We start from the raw sequence: 25,302 nt of genomic DNA on the forward strand, positions 1-25,302 counted from the left end.
GTGCTCACTGAGTTTTGATACATTTATGTAAAGGTTTGTTTGCATCCATTAAAAATGGTTTCAGGCATTTAGTGACATGAAGCAGATAGATTGTATGGTGGATCAGAGATCTTGAGGGGGATTTGGGTGATTACACAGATGAAGAGTCGCTGCCCTAATTAGAACAACAAACAGAGATTCCAGCTCAGATCAGAGCTTCAACTGGACTGAGGCAAGAACACGCCTGTTCTCACTCCTGACCTGGGGGGGAAGAGAGAGAGAGAGAGAGAGAGAGAGAGAGAGACAGCTGGTGTCTCTCATTTACTTTAGTATGAACATTACACAATCATTTAAGTTAGAATGTTTCTAATTGATATGAAAACCGAGACAAAAAGAGAGACGGATAAATGACAGGAAACAAAGTCCCAGCCGTTCAGTTTGGGTCCGTTTCCTGCCTCCCGGATGGTTTTCCCAGTGATCCCACCTCCACCAGCAGAGCTGCGGCTCCTCTGGACATGTGTTTTATCACTCAGACTCTGTGGAGACGGAGTGAAAACACAGGAAAAACACTCAGGAAGCAAGACTCAGAACTCTGTTTCTCTCTCTGCTGCTCCAATGAATCTGGATTCACAATCACACATCATGGAGGTCAGACATGTGTGTGCCTGTTGCTGGAAAGTACTTCCACTTCCCCCTTTCACTCTCAGATCCAAATGCAGGATAAAAGACGGAATTACCTGGTTCTCACTTCAGCCTGACTGGCAATGTCAGGCTGGGGTCACGTTTCTCCTTCCACACCAGTAGGTGGCAGGAGGGGGAAAAATAGTTCTCTGAATGCACAAGAAATAACAATAACAGTTTGACATCAGGAGATATTTTCTAAAAAGGTCAGTAGAAAAGTCAAACATGTTTCAGTATCATAGGGCTTCTGGAATAACGAAATTTCAAGAACTTGAGGTTTAGTCGTAAACTGTGAGATAATCTGAAGGATCAGGAGAGATGAGTCACTACGCTGCACACTGAGCTGGAAATGTCAAGCGTCCCAGTTCATCTCTTGTCCCATTAAATCCATTTCTACAGCACACAACACCTGCTGAAGCCATCCACTGTGTGTGTGAGTGTGTGTGTGTGTGTGTGTGTGTGTGTGTGTGTGTGTGTGTGTGTGTGTGTGTGTGTGTGTGCGTGTGCGTGTGTGTGTATGTGTATGTGTGTGCGTGCCTGCGTGTGTGTGTGAGGTCAGGAGTGCAGCTTTGCTGTAGTCCTTGCACTCATTTGTAAACAGAAGCTCAGTGGGGGAAGAAGCATGCCATTGCAATCTATTGTGTGTGTGCGCGTGCGTGCGTGAGTGTGTGTGGTTGTGTGTTCACGCAGGTACGAAAGCCTTTGTATTCATTTCAACACGATCAATTGTATCAAAGGCAAGATGGCACAGACTTTGGGTCTAGGTGAGGGATCATGTGTGGCCCTTAAAAAGGAATAACAGCTCACACTTTCACTTTCCCAGCCAGTGTGACCTAAGAGCTGCAGAGACATGACTGCAGGAAGGACAAATATGGCCAGAGAACGTTTCACGTTCACTTTGACCTCTCTGCACTAGCTGAATACATTAGAGGGAGGGAAAGGGGGCAGAGAGACATACAGAGAGAGTCAGAGAGAGTGACAGAGAGAGAGACAGAGAGAAAAGGGGGCTGGGGGGGGGGGGGGGGACAGAGAGAGAGATGGAGAGAGATAAAGAGAGAGAGAGGCTGTGAGACAGACAGAATGAGACAGACAGACAGACAGACAGACAGACAGACAGACAGACAGACAGACAGACAGACAGACAGACAGAGAGAAAGACGGAGACAGAGAGAGAGAGACAGACAGAGAGGGAGGGAGAGAGAGAGAGAGGGAGGGAGAGAAAGACAGAGAGATTGAGATAGAGAGAGACATACAGACAGTCAGAGAGTGAGAGACAGAGACAGGGGGGCTTTAAAAATAAAACTGCCGGAATACTTCAATACACATTTCCTGTCTTTTGAGGTTAAGCTGCTCTCTCTCTCTCTCTCTCTCTCTCTCTCTCTCTCTCTCTCTCTCTCTCTCTCTCTCTCTCTCTCTCTCTCTCTCTCTGTCTTTCTCTGTTGTGTGATGCCAGACGTCTTGGAGAGACGGTGAGCTTTGGATGTGGGGGGTGTGAGTGTGTGTTTGTGTGAAGTGTGTGTGTGCGTGTTTCTGTGTGTGTATGACAGCATTCCTCTGCCTCTGAGCGTGTGCAGATGGTGAAGAAGACGTAGACGAACAGAAGAGCTTCAACAACTGGAGGTAGGTGCCAACCAACTTCACACACATACTTACTGTTCACATACACACTTAGACACTTACACACCTATACACTTACACACTTACACACACCTTAACACACACACACAAACTTAACCGGTTGGTGTGTGTAACTCAATCGTTGTCATGGCCTTGAATATAACCGACGTACAGGTTTGCGTTTTTGTATTCACCTCTGTCTTTTGATTCCACCTCGCACAGTCATGAACACACACATGTATCAACGTGCAGCCGCTCTGTTTTACAGGCGGGTGGGCGGGTGTGACTGAGGTGGAGCTCAGTAGAAACTCTGCTTTGTGTCGCAGTGTGTTAAGCAGCTCGGGCTCCTACCTGTTGCACAACACACAGCTGCTTCACATCTGTACCCACATGCAAACATCATGTATGATGAGACAAGCGTGTCCCATGCATGTTTAATGTCAGAGCTGGGCTGGACTGATATCAACAAAAGAAAAGTGCTCAACTACTTAAGTACTGTAAGTCTAATTACTTTAGTCGTAGTATTTATGTATTTAGAGAATTTATGTTTTTGCACTACTTTTGTCAAGTACAACAATGTTTTCGGGCCCCTGCTGAAAAAAATGGAGAAAAAAAGATTCAAGTCAAAATATTTTGAATTTGAAGGAAGATGTGTATCATGACATGATGAGGAGCACTAAGAACATGACCTCAGGCAAAAGGTATTTGAAATGGGCGAAAATAAATCTCACAACAGCAAACTAGCAAAGCTCACTGTGCGTGTTAGCTAATGTCAAGAGTCAAGTGTGCTATCAAGCTAACATTTATAACCACATGCTCACTGGGGTCTGATAACGTCTTCAATAAAAGTTCTTCAATAAAAAAGACTAGATGCACTTAGAGTAACGACTCAGCAGTTTTTTAGCAGGAAGTTCTAATAGCAGCAGTAGCATTAGGAGCAGCAACAGCAGCAGTAGAACCAATAGCAGTAGGCTAAGAAGTAACAGTTCTAGAAGTAGTAGTAACAGTAGTAGCCACAGCAATAGTCGTAGTTGAAACAGTGCGGTTTCTGTGGTGTTTAGTTTGTGTTGGGGGTTTGAGTGGACAATGCGCCGGTGTCCCCGTGAACAGTGTGTCAGCTTCCCTGTGGACACTGTGTTGGCGTCCCTGTGGACACTGTGCCACCATTCCTGGCCTGCGTGCAGTCAAAGCTCAGGTGGGATCATCCCCAAACAGCAACATGTTTCAGGAGAAACGTAGCAGAATCGCTTCCAGTCATTGTTTTCCAGATTTCTCTGCTGTTTGGATTCTGTCCTGTCCATACTCACAGCAAGCAGCCGGCAGGGACGGACACACGGGCTGTGGGGAGAGATGGACAAACAACACACACAGAACAGTGCCTCCGTGTCGATGTTGATTCTGCTCTCACGGCGACACAATGCTAGCCTGCTAGCTGGTCCCTGGTTGTATGAGGCTGATTTCAAGGGAAAGCTGTGAGCGTTACGTTATGTTACAACCAATAATAGAACAGTGAGCATAAGTGACCTTAACGTCTGATGATCTGAACATTTTGATTCACACTCATCACCTGCCTCAAGTCTATCGCTTGATGATACACATTTGTCTTTCTGGTCTCAATGTGCTGGTCAGGGCAACAGCAGTGCAGGCAGCAGGGTGAGCAAAGTACACTTATATTCGTAAGCTACTTTGTAGCTGTATAAATCATTGTAATAGTTCAGAACTATGAGTATTTACTACAGCACATTGGTTCAGTTTTGCTGGGTTCTTGCTCATGTGATGATGTAAATCTGCACAGCTGCAATTCAACTGAAGAGCAATTGACAATGATGGGCTGCTGCACACTTTAAACCATTTCATCCGGCCCGCGAGGCAATTATGGCTCTTTCTATGACGGCATATAAATAATTATACTGTGATCAGAATCCGCCTTGTCAAACCGTCAGATCGCAGCTCAAATTGTGAAGCGTAACCCCCGTACGTGACATGTTCAATCGCAGCTGTTCAATACTTATGTACATATGGCCTCTGAGGGATGATGGCAAAATCAAAATGGCCCGCGATGGGAAAAAGGTTCCCTACCCCTGCTTTAGAGACAGCAGTACAGGCGAGGGGCAGCAGAGCACACAGTGCCTCTGCACGGGTTTGTTTCATATCCATGTGGACTTTTGGAATATTTGAAATAATTATTAGAATATTTTTTAAGTAAGGATTGAGAATTTTAGATTTGTAGACACCCCAGGAAATCAGCACACGCGTCATATCCTTAGCAGCATGTTAGTGTGTAGTTCAATTCCCTTCACGCACGTTCACACAGCGCTGTGAAGTGACATTTCACTCTGCGGACTGATGAATGAATGAAGCACTCCTCGTCTGATAGGAAGTGACACGCCGGCCCCAGTTGTTGCCTGGCTTTGATCCTGACGCCCCCTCACCCCACTGCCCCGTCCCAGGCCACTTCCAGCACCTCCATGGGGTCACGCAGATTAACCCTTGTTTCCTGCAGTGAGGCTTAGTTTGAAGTGAAATGAAGGGTGAAAGCGTTTTCCTGGCAGAGAGCTGGTGAGACTGCAGGGCTCTCTGTGGATTTAGGCATTACCAGACTTTTTTACAAGAGGGTGAAATCTGTAAAAAGGACTTTGGATTTATATATTTGAGCAGTTTGGATGCAGACACTCCAAGGTTTTCAGGGGGACAAAGGAGCACTGGAGAGGATTTGGAGCTGTGTTGACTCTGGGTCAGAGTGAAACATTTGAGTGGTAAGGACGGCCAGGATTAAGAGGGTTTAGAGCTTTGACTGCATTGAGGTTTGGATGGTGGTCTACTCAACTGGACAAGTAGTTTAGCTATTGAATTGTCTTTCACTTCAGTTCAGTTGCTCTTTTTGCGTTTTCAGTGGTGTGAAATTCAGCAAAGTTGAATCTCTTCTCTATTCTGCAGGTTGTGGTGGGGGTAAACAATGATGTGGAAGAACTCAGCCTGAATGGGAAAACTACAAATCACTGCAGGCACTGCAAGGCAAAAGTAATCCAACATCAACTGTGAGGGATTCTGTTTCTCCAACAAACCACTGGAACCAAGCCTCGCTGACCCAACATGGCCTCCAACAGCGTGGCATTGTTGTTGGTGTTGATGACGTGGCTGGCACCCTGTGGAGGGAGTCTGGTTGTGGTGAACTCAGGCGTGGAGGTCACCAGGGGTCGCTCAGTGTTCATCACAGAGAAAGAGCTGAAGATCAGCATGGATCCAACCGCAGACTGTAAGGTTGAGGTGGTACTGAACGAGCCCATCAGTCAGAGAGCCGGGAAGCTGACGCCACAGGTGGGTGGCGGAAGGGGGGTGGCGGGAGGGGCAGCTGCTCTTACATATGTGGGACAAACAAGACGCATGGAGGATCAGGGTGAGGAAATGCATGTCATCTTTTTGTGTGGTTTTGCAGGTGTTTGACTGCAGCTTCCTAGAGGATGAGGTGAAATATGTCCATAATGGCTGTCCTCTGCTGGATGAAGACACAGTGATGCTGCGAGTCTACAGGTCAGGGAAACTCATGGAAACTTCTTGAGAGAGAATCTTGAGAAGCAAGCAACAACATAAGACAAGCTGAACATGGGCCTACGTTTCTCCTCTAACATACTGTTTGGTGTCTGTGTGGAGGTTCACATCCTCAGACACGCTGATGGAGACTGTGGTCCTGCTGGTGCGAGTGGTGGAGTCCAGGTCCAGCGTGGTGCAGCTGGGCAGTGTCCCTCTGGTGGTCCCTCAGTTCTACGGTTTGTCCAACGCCATCGACAGCACCGTGCTGAACATCCGAACCCGACCAGATCAGGCCTGCACGGTCAGACTGATGACCACCGACACCGGCAGCCCCTCTCTGGGCCAGCTGGTCAGAGAGGAGGAGTCCAGCCAGAGGAAGGGTAGGTCTGCAGCTCCAGACCATCAGGTCATCAATCAGGGCCAGCTGATTTTTACCTTCTGACTGATTCTCATGTCATCAGGAGTCATCAGGATGGAATGAATATGAAGTCTTTTTGTATTATGTTCAGTCTGCAAATGTATTATACACCACCTCCTGCACACACAATGTCTCCACGTTCCTATCTGTGTCCTGTGCAGGGCTTATTTCATGAAATTCCAAATCGTTTTCCACAATCCACAAACAAACAACAACAAACAAAACAAATCCTCTGCTGTTGTCCTGTGTTGTCGTCCCTCAGGCAGAGAGACGGCGCCTCTTTGCCCAGGGAACAAACCTTGTGTCCACGACACCAAGGAGGTTCGCTTCCTGAAAACAAGCTGCCAGGACTTCCTGAACTCTGGCCTGAGGTACCAGCACCTCAGTCCGCCATCACCAGAGATCGACTACATCCCCATTAGAGTGGAGCTGAGGGAGCAGGCTACCAGGGCCATGCTGGAGGTACAGGATACATTTTTAATCTTGTTTGCCCTCCAATAACTACACTGTGAATGAAGTGGTACATATTTGGTGGTGTGTTCAATATGCAGTATATTAAAACTTGTAATGTGATCCAGGCTCTACAGACAAATGGGAGTAGCAATTGCAGTAATAAAAAAACACAAATTACTGCTACACCAGTGGCTGGATCTTATTGAAGCTGTGTATTTTTATATTTTCCCCAAGATATCATGAGAAAAAACAAAAGATAAAGATAGGCACACATATTTATAGCTGGAATTTTGATACTTAAGCAATGGCAGGAATTCGGAATATATTGATCAGCACATCATGTTTCTGTTCAATCAAGGTCCCACACTGGCTTAAACAGCTTTGTGCTTCCTTACAGATAACAAATAAATTAGTGTGCTAAGGAAATGTTGTGTTATTGCTTGATATTTGCTCTGCGCTCTGCCAAGTCTGATTAGCAAGAAACTTGAACTCCAAACATTTACTTCATAAACAGTTTTTCATCTGTGTTTTGAAGAGAAAACACTTGGATAGAGAAGATAATAATGTATGAAAGAAGTTTCTTTCTGATATTTATAAGTTGTACCCACTCGTACAGACGTAAGCGAAAGGGAAGAGGTTGAATTTGGATGTGGAACATTTCTAGGGAAGATTAATGTCTCGATGATGAGATGTTGAGTGGGCTTGGCAGGCAGCAAAGTCAGGCCATCCCACTTCTACGCAGGATTCACACTTTTCTCAGCTCTGCACACGTGGAAGGATGCAGAGCAGGATTTCTGCAGTGTTCTCATTGTCATTTTCCATCCAAAAATCCCAAATGTTAAAATTAGATCGTGTCTCCTTGTTATCACATCGGTAGCGCATCTTCCCAAAAAAAGGTCCCTGCCATGTTTGACACATCTGATTGGATCCTGGAGTCTTGCTTCCTCTGCAAACACCAGATATAACAGCAGAAGTTGTGGCTGTGTGCGTGTTGCCTTTTGAATGCTGCATGTTGTGTTAAAATGACATATGTCCCAAAACAGATGCAGATTTTTGCTAATTAGGAAAAGAAAAAAAGGAATTGGAAAGCTGTTCTGGCATATATCCCTGTGGAAGTGAAAGCAACCAAATAAACTTCTAAGGAACTGGCAAAGAACTGCAAAATGAGAAATGGAAACACTCAAATATTAGAAAACCCTCATATATAAACCCTCAAACTGTGGCGATTTAGTGGAAATGTAGAAGATGAGTCTCTGTTTGTTGTCCTAGTTGGGGTGACGGATGTTTCCAGAAGCAGAGTGTTGAGTTTCATGTGGAATCAAGAGGAGATTTTCTTGCATTCAACAAGTAAAGAAGTTACAGCTTTACTACATGTAAAGCAACAGCACGACACAAGAGTTGATCTGTCTCTGTAGGAGGAAAAATGTTGTGGTTTTAAATCAAAACATTCCACTTCGAGCTTCCATGTCCATTGTCCTGCTGAACTCAGAAAAGTGGATACAATGGATGGAAACAATTGGTTATATCCTTGTAAAGTTGCTTAGAGGCGTGTCCAACGCTGTGAGATGATTCTTCCTTGTGGTGCTGCTGTTTTATGCAGCGGCACAAACACGTTCTCTGTCCATCCTGGAGTTTTGTTGCTCTGTAAGTGTACTGCACTGCCCTCTGGTGACTTTACTGGATACAGCGACAAAATTTGTACTGATTTGGCTGATGGTTTCTATTTTAGATCAGGCTCCTGCATGGTTGTCTGAAACTCTGTCTCCTCCCCTCCCTGTCTCTCCTCTTCCACACTCAGTCGGAGGCGGTGTGGTTGCCGGTTCTGATCCATGGGGCCATGCAGAATCAACCACCTCAGGCCGCGTTCATGGCCTCCTTCATCCTGGAGGTGGACCAATTCATCCTCACCCCTCTCACCACTGCTGCCCTGGACGCCAAAGACCACGAGACGCCTCAGGAGAGGCTGGTCTTCAACGTGACTGTCCCACCTGCTGAAGGCTACATCACGCACTTGGACGACCACACCAAACCAAGCCAGTCGTTCACCTGGCTGGACCTGCACGAGATGAAGGTGGCCTACCAGCCCCCCAACAGCAGTCAGTCACATCGCAGGAACTATGAGGTACTGCAGCTCTGAGCTAAAAAGGTTTTTAATAAGCTATTTAATCAATAATCCATGACTCGCGTCATAAATTTAAAGTGATACCCCAGAATTGTAGAATTCAGACTGTATCTGGTGTTCACTTGACAGGTCGGTTATCACAGAACACTATCAATAGAGCACGTGTTTAGGCCTCTTAAGGCTCTACATGAACTTTGTATTTAGTTATGTTAAGTTAAGTCAGTACGTGTCTTCCTATGACTTCTGACCCTGAGACCTCTGTAGGTTTTCATGGATTGCTAACCTATTCTCGATGCCTACGCACATCAGCCTGCAGCTTGTGCGATGATAAGTCTGTATGACTTCTGCCTCCTGTTTGCATATTGAAATTCTGAATATGGTCCAAAGGTTCTGTTCTGCGCGTTCTAGACCTGGTTGATTTGTCCTCTCCAAGGTGGAGTTCCAGGCTATAGATGGTTCCTATATGAGCAGCCCACCCATTCTGGTCCACATCTCCATCAGGACAGCTGAAACAAACGCACCCAGAGTCTCTTGGAACATGGGTATGTGACCACACGTATGTCATTTCCCACTATTGAAAAGAATATTACACCAAGGCAACATGATGTAATCTTTAAAGTGCCGTTCCATCCATTTTAAACCTGCAGGCTTGGACCTGCTGGAGGGTCAGTCCCGCCCAATCACGTGGGAGGAGCTGCAGATAGTCGATAACGACAACATCAACGCCGTCTACCTAGTGGCTGTGGACGGACCTCTGCACGGGCGCCTCAGTGTCAGAGGTGAGGGGTCAAAGGTTACCAGCCATTTTTATCTTGTTTGTAAGTTTTGGTCCATATTTGCTGTTCACTCAGCAGGTGTGTAGTCAATCCTAAAGAACATTGATCCATCCATGAAATCCATGAAAATCTGTGTTTCTGTTATTTTTGAGTGTTAAGAGAAGAATCCACAGACTGAAGCTGGATGCAGTTTTCAGGCTCTTCCATCCTTTCATCCTGTGCTGGTATTCCGACACTCACGTCACCCTGGGACTTCCCACTGGAAGTCGTCTGGCCTTTTACGCTCTTTTTCCTCCATGTGTTCCCCGTCCGTCAGGGACCGCCATGTGGCCGGGGTAGCATATGTCTCGTGGCCCTGCATGTGTTCCCTAATCAAGTGTAAAACGGGGCGGGGGCCGCTTTGCCAGGGGCCGTGGCTGCAGCAAGCGAGGCCGCTGCTGTCTCCGTCTCTTCCACCCCAGCGCTCGGGGAGACGCCTCTTTGTGTCTAACAGGGAACAGGACGCAGCAGATTGGAGGGAATTATGACATTTCATGCTGCCATGCGCAGGGAGCAGATGCTCTGTCCCCAAACAGGTTCTCATGCTACCAGCTCGGAAGTGGGGGGGACGAGGTGGCAGGAGTGCTGGAGCCCCAAGGGCCCGAGGTCCTGGGGACAGGGCTGTTTCAGCCACATGAAGGTAGAGAGGAAGAGTGAGATGCTGGTTTGCTCTGAGGTCAGATTCATCTAGCACACGAGCTTAATTTATGGGATGGACAGCGACACTATGAGGCCTTTTATGAGCTTAATATTTTGGCTCCTAACTCCTTAACTGAGAGACCCAGAGAAGTTTAAGATCCCACTCACTCCCTGCTGTGTTATAGTTGAAATGGAAATTTTTACTGCAGCTCTCCTTATGTATTATAGGAGCTTCTGACTGCCAGAAGGAGCTCAGTGGAACAAGAAATATGCAGACAGAGTAAAAGTCGAGTTCTTCCCTCCAGGCTTAAGTGATGAACAGCACAGCAAGTTAGTCTGATGTAACTTCTGTCCCATTAGAGCATTTTCCATCTCCAGCGATGCACCACCCACCACGCTGGACCCCCGCACCTGCTCAAGCACACAGCATCATCATTATCATCATTGTCATGTGTAAAACACTTTGGCTCTGTTCTGGGCTTGTCGGGACTGGTGGAGCCTGTTAGTGGAGTTTGAGTCCTGTCGGCGTCTCCGAGGACGCCGCTGCCACTGACCCTGGATGTGACGACGGAGCTGCACAGGAGGCTCTGTCCAACGCCTTCAGCCAAATGGATGGCTGCCTGTCCTACACACACACCCACACACACACACACACACACACACACACACACACACACACACACTTTTCCAATCCCAAGTTGTTCACTTTTTGTCTTTATGGGCCTGTTGCCCAACGCCACCTTTGGGCCCAATTACCAAGTAGTCTCCCTGTCTTGGACCGGTATCTGGGTTCCCCTTGGTGAAGTTGCTAATGAGGTTCAGGCTCGTGACCGTTCGTCACTCAATCTGTCTGCTGACCTTGCCCTTCTGTCTCTGGCACACTCACGGAGCAGGAAGGCCCCCCCCCCCCATTCTGGCAATCGGGCTGCAACATGCTCACCACTGGGACGGACGCCATGTTTACCTCACTGTTGGTGTTCACAGCACAAACCTGAGCCAGCAGTGCCTTTAGGCGCTGGGAGAAAGTTGTTATTTCCAAGTGACAATGGAAGAAAAAAAACGCTGGATGTGTTGGTAATTGAATCAAAGTGTGGAGCTTCATTCACTGACAACAGCACACGTGGGCCAGCAGTGCGGTGGTCACATGGAGCTCTGCTGTTAGCATTAGCACCACATGAGGGAGGCTAGCCAGCAGCAGATGGACTCTATATTTCCACTCTATATTTCAGTAATGAAGAGCAGGAGGTGTCAGGGAAGTTTCTCACCTCCGGTGACAATATTACTTTATTATTTAGTGTTTGTAAAAGTGGAATAACTGTTTTAGTGCCTCAATTTATTTTTCAGAAAGAAATTCAATACAGGTCCTTGAGAAATTCACAGTTGAAGGCAAACAGTCCTTGGAATTCCTTTTCACATTAATGACTTGTAAATTACACTGTAAACATGCACCAGGGAAAGAAATCTATTGATTTATTTTATATATGATAATTCATTCATTAATATGATCATTCATTTATTAGCCACTTTGTGCTCACTTTCTGAAATCTGTTATTTTTGAATGAACCTGACAGAATCGGTAGTTTATTTGTGACTTGTTTGTTTTCCAGGAGGGAAGGCGTTCATGTTTCGGGTTAGAGACTTGAGGGAGGGTGTGGTCGTCTACCATCACTCCGACAGCGACACCACACGCGACCACATCGTCTTCCGAATCACTGACGGCCGTCACAGTGTCCGCCACAAGTTCCCCATCAACATCCTTCCCAAGGATGACTCACCGCCCTTCCTCATCAGCAACGTGGCAGTGGAGGTGGAGGAAGGCGGGGCCGTCCGGCTAGAGGAGTACATGCTGCTGGCCTCCGACCTGGACTCCAGCGACGACTACATCCTCTACCAGATCACCTCCTCCCCCCGGGCGGGGCAGCTGGTCAGGAAGGATTCCACTCACCCTGCAGGTAAGGATGAGACTAACATAAAATCATCCATAATGTCATTACATTAATTCCTTCCTTCATTTCTCTGTGGTTCCAGACGGCAGCTTGTTGGTGAGGTGGTATCAAGTCATACTTTTTCCATGTTCTAAGTTGAAACTGAGACTTACTTGTGACTTGAGGTTGATTCGGTCCCACCTCTGAGGTTTTTGTACAGATTTGGTACTAGGTTCAGACAGTGTGAGAACCTCTGTCATAGGCAGTTTTTTTGGGGGGGACATACATTTGGTTACAATGTCTTCATACAAATGCTCAGAAATATCAAGCCGAAGTTACCTGCAGTGTCATTTAAAAAAAAGAGCAACCTAAACCCAAGGATGATGTTAGCCGTCTGCTTTGTCTCCGTGCAGGGGCATCGGCTGACAGTTTCCTGCAGAGAGACCTGATCCTGGGTCAGATCTTCTACCAGCACTCAGGAGAGGAAGTCTTTGAAGACTCCTTCGACCTTGTGCTGTCCGACAGCCAGCAGCCACCCAACCTGTCACACACATATGTGAGTGTCGTGAACATTTAGGAGTCTCATGTTTCCTCACATGTGAGTTTAGTTCCTCATTCCTCACTCCTCATTCCATGTCCAGACAGTGGTGGTCCACGTTTTCCCAGTGAAGGACCAGCTGCCGGTGCAGGTTCCTGGCAGCGTTCGCTCTCTGGAGGTGAAGGAGACGGATGTGGTGTATTTGACGCAGGCTCACCTCCACTTCACAGACAGAGAGCATCCTGACACCGACCTGAGCTACGTTATCACTCAGCCCTGCTTCAGCCCAGTGCATCCTGGGTATGGGCAGGAGGCGTGCTTTTAAACAGTCACAAATCAATTTCTTGATAAAAACAGTGTCTGACCCTGAGTACAGTTTTAAAGCTTTGAGTAACCATTGTAAACACAAGAATACAATTTGATTATTCACCTGCCAAAACATGTGGTCAGTACAGCTTTAAATGTGCCCACTAATGCACAATTTGGTGAAAAAATTTACCAACAGCCTAAAAGTGATGACAGTCAATGACCAACAACCATCTAAGTGTTTATCATTCTATACTGTGCGACACACGTCCTCCTTTTGTATTTGCAGGATGATGGATGCAGGACGTTTGTTTTACACAGATGCCACCAATGCCATGAAGAAGGACCCCATGGTTGCAGTGCTGAAGGCCTTCACGCAGGTTTACACACACGCACGCGTACACACATACACACATACACACACACACACACACACACACACACACACACACACACACACACACACACTGGGTTTGTACAAGGTTGTTGATCCACATTTCTCATATGGGTGTTTGGTAGGGTCTTGCTGTAGTGAATACTAGCATGCACTGTGTTTGCTCATTTGTTAGGTATTGTTAGGTGGCTGTTCAGGGTGGATCTTAATGTGTTAGGTGGTTGTTAGATGTCTCTCTGATTGTCCTCTGGGTGATCACTTGGTTATTGATTGGGTTTCTGTGTTGCTGCCACGGTGGTGTCTTGCTGAAGGGTTTTTCTTAGGTGTAATTAGTTGGATGATTGATGTGTCATCAGGGTTTTGGTAGGATATTATAAGGTGATTGTAAGAGTGTGCTGTGGGTGGTTCCTAAAGTGGTATGAAGCAGCTGGTAGGTGATTGCTAAGGTGTGTATGTTGCTGGGGTAGTTACAATGATGTGTTTTTTAGACAGAAAACTATATAGTTTCCCAGAACTCTGCTTATGAATATGCTTAGTTGCCTCCTCTTCTATTTTCCCAGCATGCAGTGAACCATAGGAAGGTGGCCTTCATGCCCCCAGTCGAGGATATTGGCCCAGAGCCACTTTCTGTCCAGTTTGTCTTCTCGGTCAGTGATCATCATGGAGGCACCATCGCTGGCTTGCTCTTTAACATCACCATCACCCCTGTGGACAACCAGGCACCAGAGGTCTGCACCAACCGCCAAGACAGAACATCAACTGCCACATTTAAGATCCATATTTTGAATCCCTGTATCTCTCTCTTTCTGTCTGTTCAGGCTTTCACTAACCTGCTGCGGGTGGAGGAGGGAGGGGGAACCTTTGTGACGGAGGAGCACCTCCTGGTTCGGGACAGGGACAGCAGAGCTGAGGTGCTGAGGGTGGAGGTGCAGACAGGGGCTCAGCACGGCTGGCTGGAACTGCAGGGCCTAACACTGCAACAAGGCGACAAATTCACCTTGCAGGACCTGAGAGGACTCCGACTCAGGTGAGTGTGTGCCAGCATGAGCATTATCTCACTGTAATGCAACAGAGATCTTCAGGTTGGTTCGATTTGGCTTGTGAACCAATACACCTTCATATGACGATGGACTTTATTCTATTATTTTATTAGGTACTAGTTATGAACATGTTCATTGTGGTTTCTAAAATCAGTCAGCGTTAGGTGGTTGGTAAGGTGTTAAGGTAGTTGTCGGGGTGAAATCTTTACAATGGTATTTTCTGGTTTAAGAAATGTGTCTCAGAATGTTTGCGAGGCTTGTTGGGGTAGTTGCTAGGTGGTTGTCTGGACTTTGTTAGCATGTTGGTAGGAGGTTGTTGTGAGGCTCTGGCCATTTACCAGGATGTTGAAGTGACACTAATAGTCTTTTGGGTGGTTCCAAGAGTTTGTTAGTTAAATGTCTTACACTTGTTTTTTTTATGGGAACAGCAGTTTCTGTTTCAGTGACTGTTTCTGTGACTGGAATGTAAAATGTAAAAACAATGGGATGTAAAAACAATGATTACATGAGAGGAACAAACTGCGACCATGCAGGCTGATAGCCAACAGCTGCTACAGCATGTTCTTGTGCTAACGGTTTGATGGATGACTTACTGTTACAGACTCAAACACCAAAGCTGTTTGAGTATCAGAGTAGGCTGACACTAATTAGACGATGATGCCCCCCAGTTACATGATTACACACTTAAGTCATGTAAACATGTCCCACAAGAGCTGTTTCACATGTAAACTTATTCTTTGATCCAGTTTGAGCGGCTTTCATGTTTACAGCATTTCTGTCGTCGGTATCAGTGATTTGGCTGCTGAACCCACAGAAACATAAACCAAATCCCGGCCCTGGCTGAGCAAACAGGTTCATTTAGGGCCCAGATTCGGAAATGGGTCATTAAATGTGGGTGTTTGCTCCCTGTGTGGAGAGATTATGCCTGTGATTTTGTAACCGACAAATGTTCTGAAACAGTGTTTGGCCTCACTGGCACTGCAGCCTCAGGTTAGACATGTGTACTGAAAACATGCACCATTTGGAAGAAAGAGCCAATAACTGATTGCAAAATGCTTTTATCCAAGGTGACATAGACCTGGATGTTAAATGCATTTTATGGCATAATTCTACTAAAACTTATATATGAGCAAAATCTTTACATTTTAGGTTTAGATTTTACGAGAAATGTTCATCCATCTGTTCTTGGCATCAATGTCTATTCTTATGTAAATCAATCCTTTCCTCATAAAGTAAGCCTGAGAGTCATAACTCTTGCCTATCGTGTAGGATTTGACTTCACCCCTACCTCGTCTCTCTGTGTCTTTCTCTATGTTTTTCTCTCTGTCTCTAACTCTCTGTCTGTCTCAGGTACATCCATGACGACTCTGAGACTATTGAGGACACTGTTGGTCTGAGAGTGACAGATGGCCTAAACTCTGTCAATGTCATCCTACCGATACAGGTGAGCGTTCTGTTACCCAAACAACCAAACAGACTCAATCAACTACCTGTGACAGGAAGTGATGTCTGACACAGTTTAGCCTCAAAAGTTGTAGGCTTGGAATTTGACAAAAAGTCATAATTCACATCTGAACTCTATCACTCAGTTCTGCCCTCTTCTTAACTAATCTCCTGGATTCACTAATAGAAATTTGTTATGCTATAATGAGGCTACGACCTTGTCACATCTATGTTCTTCTTCTATTATTTGTCCACACGACGCCCTGCATGTATATCTGCACAACATTCTCCTAGCTGCTTCATGGTATGGGGCGACATGTTGTAACCATAACCACTGACCTCAGATTCTGCCAATGAATGACGAGCCTCCCCAGCTGGGCGGCGGCCTGAGGGGGGAGCTGAGTTGCGAGGAGGGGGGCCGTGTCCAGGTGACCGTGGACTACCTGTCGGCCACTGACCGGGACAGCGACGACTCCAGACTGACCTACATGTTGGCCAGGAGTCCAATCAGAGGAGAGCTGCAGAGGGCGGGGATTCCTGTGGACAAGTTCTCCCAGCAGGACTTGCTGCAGGGTCACATCTACTACGCCCACACTGGTGAGAAAGAGAGACATCATGGGATATGTGGGGGCATTGATGTCATATGGAAGTAAAGTTACAGGTGTTTATTATTCAGGCACAACTGTGTCTTTAATTAGGTATTCATGACAGAAATAGTGTCTCTCAAGACACTTTCAAGGCATTTAATAAAAAAGCACTTGGCATCAGCAGCAAGGAAAACTCCCCTTAAACGGGATGAAACCGCAGAACCGCGTCTCTCTGTGTGATGTTTCTCATCATCATGATCCGGCTCAAAGTGCGGAGATGAGGTTTGATTTGTGTGATGTTTGTGTCCAGCAGGAGAGATCGGACCTGAGCCCGTGTCGGACACTGTCACCCTCATCATCTCTGATGGCGAAGCTGGAGGGACAGACAGCTGTTGCCACGGAGACGCGCCACCCCCACCCGTTCCCCTGCATGGCACACTCCCAGTGTATGACCTCAACATCACCATACTTCCTGTGAACAACAACGCTCCCATCATCTCCCTCGGTAAGACGCATCTCTGTGGTCTGTGAGGGAAACAGCAGGCAGATTTGTGTGCGTGTGTGTGTGTGTCACTGTCTTTACGTCTGAAAATCCTCTTAATGCAGCAGAGCAGCACTGACCGCAACAAGACGTCGCCACCTATCAGTCACACAACACATTTTGCATGAGGGGGACAAAACATGATTACACGCACACACACACACACTCCATATTCCCCGTCTCCTGGGGACGGTGATAGTTTACGCTGCAGTCGGAGCCAAGAAGAGGGATTGGAGGAGCTCTGTGGTTATCAATGCGGACCAGTGACCACAGGGACACACACCAGGAAAACATGGAGATGTGTGTGTGTGTGTTTGTGCGTTTGTGTCTGTGTCTGTGTGTCTGTGTGTGTAAGAAACTTGCATACACACAGACACACACAGGCATGACAGGTTTGCACACTGCATCAAATCATGTTGATCCAAAGTCTTACTTTGTTATAAAACCAGGTTTCTACAACCATGATGATCCTAGAATGTGTTTTCCAAGTTTGGAAATATTTGGAAAGTTTCCCAAACGTTTTCCAAGTCTTAGAATGTTTTGAGTAATGACTAAAATCTTGACAATTTTAGTGAAAACCTGGTACCTGAGAACAGTGAAGATGTTTTTAAATCCTGGAAATCTGCAGAATGATGGTTGCTATGAGACTTGTTGGATTGAGGCCTGGTGACCAGCTGAAACTAGAATAGAACTAGAATAATAATAATAACATTTTATTTTAAATGGTGTTTTCCAGGGAACTCAAATATAGTTTACAATACATTAAAAATATATATATATATAAATAAAGAAGTAAAGACGCAGGACCAGCTTGAAGTTTTCACTTTAGTAACAACTTTAGTTTACAGCAGCTATGCAACACCCATCCAGATTTACAATCAAATTCAAGCGACATTTAAAGAATTTCAGAATGAAACTTCAAAGTAGACCACATTTCCATGTATAGAAGTGTATAAGCAAATACAACTTACAAAACACAACAACAAACTACATTTGAGTCACTCAGTTTGTTTCAGTCTCTAGTGAGGCTCAGATTTGGTCCTCGCTGATGTCGGTTCCTTACGTTTTCATGTTGCGGCAGCATCCAAAGCAGAACACACAACATCACATACATCATGTCTTTAACAAGCGGAAGGCGTCAGAGTTTTGCTAAGCGTTTGATTAAACAAAACTGTTTCCACCTTGATGGAGCGTCCCAAAGCTTTTTGTACAAAATTGTTCATCATTTGCTCTTTGCCGAGAACAACCTTCAATTTAAAATAGTTGATTGGAAATATCTGCATTATTTCAAGAAAAACTTTAATCTGCAGTTGATCAAATCTGCAACAGTTTAAAGTGGACTTATAATATCAAATATAGCTGATTGTTCATCGTCTTCATTGTGAATTCGTGGCATTGTCGGGGATTTTGGCTTTGTGCGCTTTGTGTGCTGTGTGTACTTTGTGTTTGTATCATGTGATCAGGCTAACCACGCTGGTATTGACGTGTTAAATGAGATCTGGGTATTGTTGGCTGTGTTTACATGTGCTGTGTGTGTGTGTGTGTGTGTGTGTGTGTGTGTGATGGCCAATGCACGCCTCGCTAAAACAATGGAGGAGAGCAGTCCGCCCCTCCTTCACAATAGCCATCCGTGTACTAGCCACCTCGCTAGCCGGATTACCCAAACACAACCAGCAGCCGGTTAATTCCCTAATCCTGCCAGCGTACCTCCATTCAGCCAATACTGGCACCCCGAGCAGCGCTTCTCACTGTGGGGAGGGGGGTTTGTGGTCTAATTAATTAGCATTGAGTAAAGATGCGAGGCAACAGTAAGAGCATTAGCGCGGCAAAACAAGAGGTATACGGATTTAACTAATTCCTTGTGCAAAAGCAACGCTCGTCTATCAGCGAGATCCCAGACTGTCCATTAATGCTGCATTCACCAACTCACATACAATGTACATGTGTGCATACAATTAACACATACACATGTATGATGCCAGTATGTATCCACATCCCTGGACGGATGGATGGATGGATGGATGGATGGATGGATGGATGGATGGATGGATGGATGGATGGGTGGATGGGTGGATGGGTGGATGGATGGATGGATGGATGGATGGATGGATGGATGGATGGATGGATGGATAGATGGATGGATGGGTGGATGGATGCCCACCCATCTGGACCAGGAACCCTGATGACATTACAATTGAGGAGTACGGAGAGTTCTACAAGAGTCTGAAACTTATAAACTTGTATAACGAATGAACTTGTATCACCTTTGAGTATTCAGTTCTTCCACGTTCTTCTGGAAAAGCTGAAGGAAAAGCTTACCAGATGTGTTGGCAAACCTTCTTGGAGTCAAACTACATTAAGCTTTAACTGTGTTGTGCTGTTGCATGATATCATGAGGGATCTGATACCAAGGCCTGTAGACCTGATGAGTCAACGCCAAATGTCTCCAAAAGGCTGCACAGGTCAACAATGTCAGCAGCCTAATTGAGACGGAATTTTTCCCTGAAACTCATATCAGTTAATCAGTTTCACAGGTTTTGTGACATCATCACACTGGATTTCTGGGTAATAACAGTAAAAAGTATTCCATTTGTCATGCTGATTGGTAGTTGTGTCCTAGGTGAGTCCTTGTTGGTGGTGGATGAGGGCTCCTTTGCCTGTCTGTGTGGGGGGTTCCTGGCGGCCTTGGACCCTGACAGCCCCCCTGACCAGCTGACCTTTCACCTGGAGACTCCGCCCCTTCACGGCTTCTTGGAGAACACTCTGCCAACACCGGGCTCAGAGAAAAGCAATGCAGGACTCCGAGTCGGTCAGTGTTTACGTGTGTCTGTGTGTGTGTGTGTGCTTGTGTGTGTTTAGCATTGATCTGTCCTGACATGATTTTTTCTCCTTTTCCCAGAATCCTTTAGCCTTGTCCACCTCACCTCTGGCTACATCAATTATGTTCAATCAGAGCATAAAGGGGTGGAGCCAACCGTCGACCAGTTTTCCATTAGTGTGAGTGACAGTGTGCATCGCTCCGCCCCCGTCCCCTTCTACGTCATCATCAACCCCACCAATGATGAGACACCTTCGCTGCTGTTCACCAACTTCACTGTACGTGTCATCACAATGAGTCACATCCTGTTTTTGATGGTAGAATCTGAAATGTAAAAATGTATCGATACTTTTAGATCTGCACTTTGGAAAAACATCTATTGCAATTTTAAAGGATTATTTTCTGTAAATGTACCTTCAGACTGGGACTGGTGGCCTATGTAGTATCTAACATCTGCTAAGGTTAATTGTTAACTACCTAAATGGAGAACATTTTAAATTATAGACGGGGAAATTGTCTTTTGCCAATTATAAAAAGTGGCGTCGTCAGCATACGTGGAGCACATTAACCAGACAACAGCCAAGAGTTTCATTCTGCACCTAATATGTTTGACAGAAGAACACAGTTTGTTACGTACTGTAGCCTCAAGAGGACATTTTTAATCACGTAGTTCATGATTAGAATAGCAGCTGTGGTTCTGTTATAAGAATTCCGATTTTTGTGGTAGCCTGGTAGCACTGGCTGTACAGTGTTCTCATCAGTGTGGACATGTCCTCAATGTTCTGCTGCAGACATTTTGGCAGTGTGGGCGTTTCAAATGTAAGGTTTGGTCCTCCGTGTTTCCCCTCTCCAGGTAAAGGAGGGCGGGCTGAGGGAGCTGACTCCCTTCATACTGAACGCTTTTGACCTGGACGCCCCTCCGGACATCTTGACCTTCACCGTAGTAGAGACTCCGGCCCACGGCAGCCTAATCAATGGTGTCTATGGCGTGGACACCGGCAGATACAAGGAGATGGGCGCTGAGCTCCTGGAGCAGAGCCTCCATGTTCACTCATTCACCTTGCAGGAGCTCCAACAGGGTGAGACACAAACTGACAGAAGGAGGAAACCAACACAGCAGTGAATTTGGCCTATAGGGGGCGCTACAGCATCATGGCTATGAGCAAGAAGTGATCCTACAAACCCAACTACTTTTATTAGTAGCTCGACAGTAGCTAAATTTTTTCAAACAATGTTTCTTTTCATTTTTTTCCACAAGTAGCTGTGCAGCTTAGCAGAAGCTACACAGCTACTTGTCACATGACACGAGCATTGTTATTGTTGCTGCTTCTTACTCATCTGGTTTAGCCTGATGGGAACTGTAGTCTGTGTTCAGGCTGTCAAAGGTATCAAGCAGCATTAATACTGAAATTTTAACATCATACCAAGATTAATTTTCCACATTAGTGATTCAGTCGCCTACATTTGAAATGCAGATATCTGTGTTTAGAATAGATGACATGATTCTAATTAGAATGTGCAACAATCTACTCCAATCTATTTCCATGAATATGAAGCTGTTGTTAGTGTTCACTGAGTGTTGCAGATTATTGAAGAGATCCTGCTCTTCCCCCACCTCCTCTTCCTCCTCCTCTTGCTCCTCGTCCCTGTGCAGGCATGAAGATCGTCTACATGCATGATGACACAGAAACCCTGAAGGACGTCGTGGTTTTGCAGCTGACAGATGGCGTCCACACAGTTCAGGGGACAGCACAGGTCGCCGTGCTGCCGGTCAACGACGAGAAGCCCCGAATGTTGAAGTACGCACACACACACGCACACACTTCATCCTCGACAGATGTGTATTCTTGAGCTGAAATCGTGTTTAATTGGATCAACATATCCAGCTGTGTGACAGTGTGTTTAGGTGAAGGTCCTCATGTGTATACTTGAGACTACATTAAATAAAATCAAGTGAATAATGAACTCATTTTCTGAATCCCACAAATTGTAATTTTGTAAATATAAAAGTTCCAAAACGTGTACATTTTAAAACAAAACATTTTATTTCCTCGATCTTAAAGCAAAACTGTTGTGTCCAAACTCTGTTTCTCTGTCTGCTGTCATCAGGTTAGATTTGTTAGTTTGGTGTAATTCATAGGGAAACAATATTTTCATTTGAATGAGTGATTGCATGTGTGCATCCTTCAGTGGGTTTTACCCCCCCTCGTCCCCAGACCAGTTGTTGGTGTGCTGGCACAGACTGAGCAGGTCCTGCTAAAGGGCACTGAGGCAGAGGTAATGCGGTGACTTGGCAGATGCCAACATTCCCAGTTTGATGTTCCTGCAGGACGGACGTGGCAGGTCGCTCCTGCATGGGTTTGATTTTACTTCCATGTGAGGAAGCAGCCAGATGGTTTCTGCTGTAAGATGTTCACAGAGGAGAAAGAAGCTTTAGCACAGAACAACCTGCACACATAAACACGCAGCACCACAAACAGGTCTGTGCTTCACCCCAGATACTATATGAGATGTTTAGAGCCGACGCAGTAACACAAACTGAAATGCTGACATGGGAAATGTGCCTCTACTAATGGAGCAGACAGAGAGAGAGAGAGAGAGAGAGAGAGAGAGAGAGAGAGAGTCAATTTTCCATATTATACTGTATATTGCAGCTCCACCAATCCAGATTGACCTCTGACCTTTAACGTGTTACCTGAGTTTATGTTAGATTCTAATCTGTGACCTCTCAGTCGGTCATGTTGTGCTCTTTTCTTCATTGGTGCCATTGCAGGAGCGCAGGTCTTGAGGTGGACTCTGGCGAGCGCCGTGTGATCTCAAGTGTGGTTCTGGAGGCCGAGGACCTGGACACGCCTCCTAGTCGCATCTTCTACATCCTCAACGCTGCACCGCGATTTGGCAAACTGCAGCTCAGGGTGAGGCAGGAAGTGTGTTTTAATGCGTGTGTGTAGTGTGCACGGCATCTCAGCCTTAAACCAGACCGGCGCATGAATTGTCTGCAGACGGAGTCGGGTTGGGCACAGCTGTCGTCTGGGCAGAACTTCACTCAGGATGACGTAGAGATGAACCGCCTGTGGTACACGCACACCACTGCTGCCACAGCTGGGTTCAAAGGTCACGACAGCTTCCGCTTCGTCCTCAGCGACCTGGACAACGAGTCTCCCTCTCAGAGCTTCTTCATGTCGGTCCGCACGGTGCAGAGAGGTTAGTTGCACCACACATGCACAGTGAGTTCTGACTGAGGTTTGGGTTCATCTCCAACCTGGTTTCTTCTCACTAAACTGTAAAACAGACGATGGAGAACATGCTGCTCCATCTCCTCCACTCACATTGTTCTCTGTGGTGAAGAGGAAGTGAACGTTGCACCATAGATAGTTCCACACACAGTAGGTTTTTGCATAGTTCAGATCTTCCGTCCATTCTCTTCCCGTTCACCTCAGCTTCCTGTCTCTGGAGTTGATTGTTGATGCCACAGCGTTGTCTCGCTCTACTTCACGATTTATGTTTCCACATGGTGTCCTGTGTAGAATAGGTGAGTTGGGCGTGATCCTCCTGTGCCCTGTGGCCTCCTGGGAAAGTGGGACTGAGGTGAATGGAGTCATCGCATGTCAAACAGGCGTTAGAGTCATACTGGGCTGAAACAAACAAGTAGCAAATGTACACAGGATGCTGCTTTACCCCGAGAATCTGAGCAATGACATCAACATAACAAGCTAATAAACAACACAAGTATGTGGGAATAATACACACAAACACACGCTGTACTTTTACCTCAGCCTTTCGCCGTCTCAGTGGGCTTCAGGGGCTCATGTATCATTTACGGGCCCCCCCCCTCACCCCAGCCCTCGCCGCCAGCTTTGCCAGTTGGGTGCACAGCGAGCCACGAGGGCCGGAGCCTTCTGGCCCCTGGCCCTCTGATCCTAGACCAGCCCAGGTGAGAAACCAACTCCTCAGCGTGTGAATAATTAACAGAGGTGGAGGTGCAGCAGCTGTGGCATCGGCTCACCCTCCTCTGGGTGTTGCTCCTCATCATCATCATCGTCGTCGTCTTCTTCATCAGTCCAAACTGCTTATTTTCACCTGAGCTGATTTGGGCCTGCTTTTCTCCTTCTTCCTAGTATATAGGCCCAAATACAAACACACATGCTGAATATCACACCTACACACACCTACAGGCCGAAGCGTTTAGAGGATCAGAATGTCGATTTTAGATAAAGAAGATGGATGGTTTTAGAGAGGAGCCGAATCTTCAGCTAATTAGCCGCCACTCCGTCCTGTCGTCTGTCTTTAGGGAACATCGTGCTTCAGGTGAAGCCGCTGCATCTGATGGAGGGTCAGCGCGTGGTCCTGAACACGGATATCCTGCTGGCCACAGACTCGGCAGGCCAGCCAGAGGAACTGGTCTTCACGGTGTCTGTCCCGCCCAGGTACGGGCTGATCCATGCTGTCCAGCACCCCGGGGTGCCGCTGCTCACCTTCACCCAGCTGGACGTGGCTGCACATCGCGTGTGTTACACCCACGACAACAGTCACACCGCCAAGATGGACTCATTCAGGTGATTGTCTCAAACACCAAAAAACACTTTGTGTTCAATGACATTTAGTCTGATCTGCAGGTCTTTGAATGGACCCTTTGGATACAGATTGTTGTTTTTACTACAGTTCAAAGATAGAAGTTCTGCCCTCCACAATAAAAGCTCAACATTTTGCCTGGATTCGCTAATAGAACTGTGTTATGCTTTAAGGAGGATAACACCTTGTCATGTTCTTCTTCTACTATTTGTCCTCACGGCACCCTGCATGTATAGCTCCACCCTGAAGTTACTGTAGGGTAGAGATCCATCCAACATACAGAGGGCTCAGGGTCAAAGGTCAGAGGTCAACATATTAGTATGTAACTTCAGTTCTATCTTCATGTAGAGGAGCTTTTAGAGGCTTTAACACGTGTTCATGGATCCATAAGGGTTCATTCAAAGACCTACAGACCTGAAGAAAAGCACTAACATCTACACAATGACACAACTTACTGAGAAACCTTGTCACTGACTGAGGTCAGTTTTGAGCCATTAAACCAACCTGGTCGAGGCTCAGTGACACAATATTTATTACTTCTACGTACTTAAAGGTTCATTGTCAGTCAAGCTGCTTTGTCCACAAAAAAGCAACGCAAACTGGGAGAAAAGCCTTTCCCTTTCTTATTGAAGGGTGTAGTGAACACTGTGGCCTGTAGAGGTCACTAGCCGGGCTTTACTTATCATCATGAAGTTTTCCGGGAGTGAGGCGTCTCTGACCTGAAGCTGTTAGCACGGAGCTGCTGTCCTGTTTGACTCCATCCTTTCAGTTAAGTGACGCTGTTTTGCAGCTCAGCGTGAAATTATGCTCACATCAGGAGTATAAATGCTACATTATTCACGTACATATTGTGAGAAGAGGATGTTTGTGTCAACACGGCGCC

General features: G+C 46.3%; 1 protein-coding gene across 4 annotated transcripts in view; it reads left to right on the forward strand.

Moving 5' to 3' along the window:
- The first annotated feature begins 1,735 nt into the window (after window positions 1–1,735).
- frem1b (Fras1 related extracellular matrix 1b) overlaps window positions 1,736–25,302 on the forward strand; it is a 32,111-nt gene continuing 8,544 nt past the window's right edge. For 2 of the 4 annotated variants that reach the window (XM_076154549.1, XM_076154552.1), the window contains exons 1-24: window positions 1,736–2,280; window positions 5,215–5,595; window positions 5,714–5,808; window positions 5,929–6,188; window positions 6,489–6,688; window positions 8,478–8,801; window positions 9,235–9,343; window positions 9,449–9,580; window positions 11,863–12,207; window positions 12,594–12,736; window positions 12,822–13,018; window positions 13,314–13,404; window positions 13,979–14,146; window positions 14,237–14,445; window positions 15,809–15,902; window positions 16,246–16,498; window positions 16,799–16,993; window positions 19,650–19,838; window positions 19,929–20,125; window positions 20,701–20,926; window positions 21,502–21,646; window positions 22,621–22,762; window positions 22,850–23,051; window positions 24,139–24,403. In XM_076154549.1, the coding sequence (XP_076010664.1) occupies window positions 5,371–5,595; window positions 5,714–5,808; window positions 5,929–6,188; window positions 6,489–6,688; window positions 8,478–8,801; window positions 9,235–9,343; window positions 9,449–9,580; window positions 11,863–12,207; window positions 12,594–12,736; window positions 12,822–13,018; window positions 13,314–13,404; window positions 13,979–14,146; window positions 14,237–14,445; window positions 15,809–15,902; window positions 16,246–16,498; window positions 16,799–16,993; window positions 19,650–19,838; window positions 19,929–20,125; window positions 20,701–20,926; window positions 21,502–21,646; window positions 22,621–22,762; window positions 22,850–23,051; window positions 24,139–24,403 (4,406 nt within the window). In that variant the 5' untranslated portion in view covers window positions 1,736–2,280; window positions 5,215–5,370. The remainder of the gene's footprint in view (window positions 2,281–5,214; window positions 5,596–5,713; window positions 5,809–5,928; window positions 6,189–6,488; window positions 6,689–8,477; window positions 8,802–9,234; window positions 9,344–9,448; window positions 9,581–11,862; window positions 12,208–12,593; window positions 12,737–12,821; window positions 13,019–13,313; window positions 13,405–13,978; window positions 14,147–14,236; window positions 14,446–15,808; window positions 15,903–16,245; window positions 16,499–16,798; window positions 16,994–19,649; window positions 19,839–19,928; window positions 20,126–20,700; window positions 20,927–21,501; window positions 21,647–22,620; window positions 22,763–22,849; window positions 23,052–24,138; window positions 24,404–25,302) is intronic. The other 2 variants (XM_076154550.1, XM_076154551.1) reach the window with 2 other exon arrangements.

This window comes from Genypterus blacodes, unplaced genomic scaffold (assembly GCF_046128005.1).
Source record: "Genypterus blacodes isolate CSIRO-AG114 ecotype Tasmania unplaced genomic scaffold, CSIRO-AGI_Gbla_v1 ptg000062l_1, whole genome shotgun sequence".
Taxonomy (NCBI): Eukaryota; Metazoa; Chordata; class Actinopteri; order Ophidiiformes; family Ophidiidae; genus Genypterus; species Genypterus blacodes.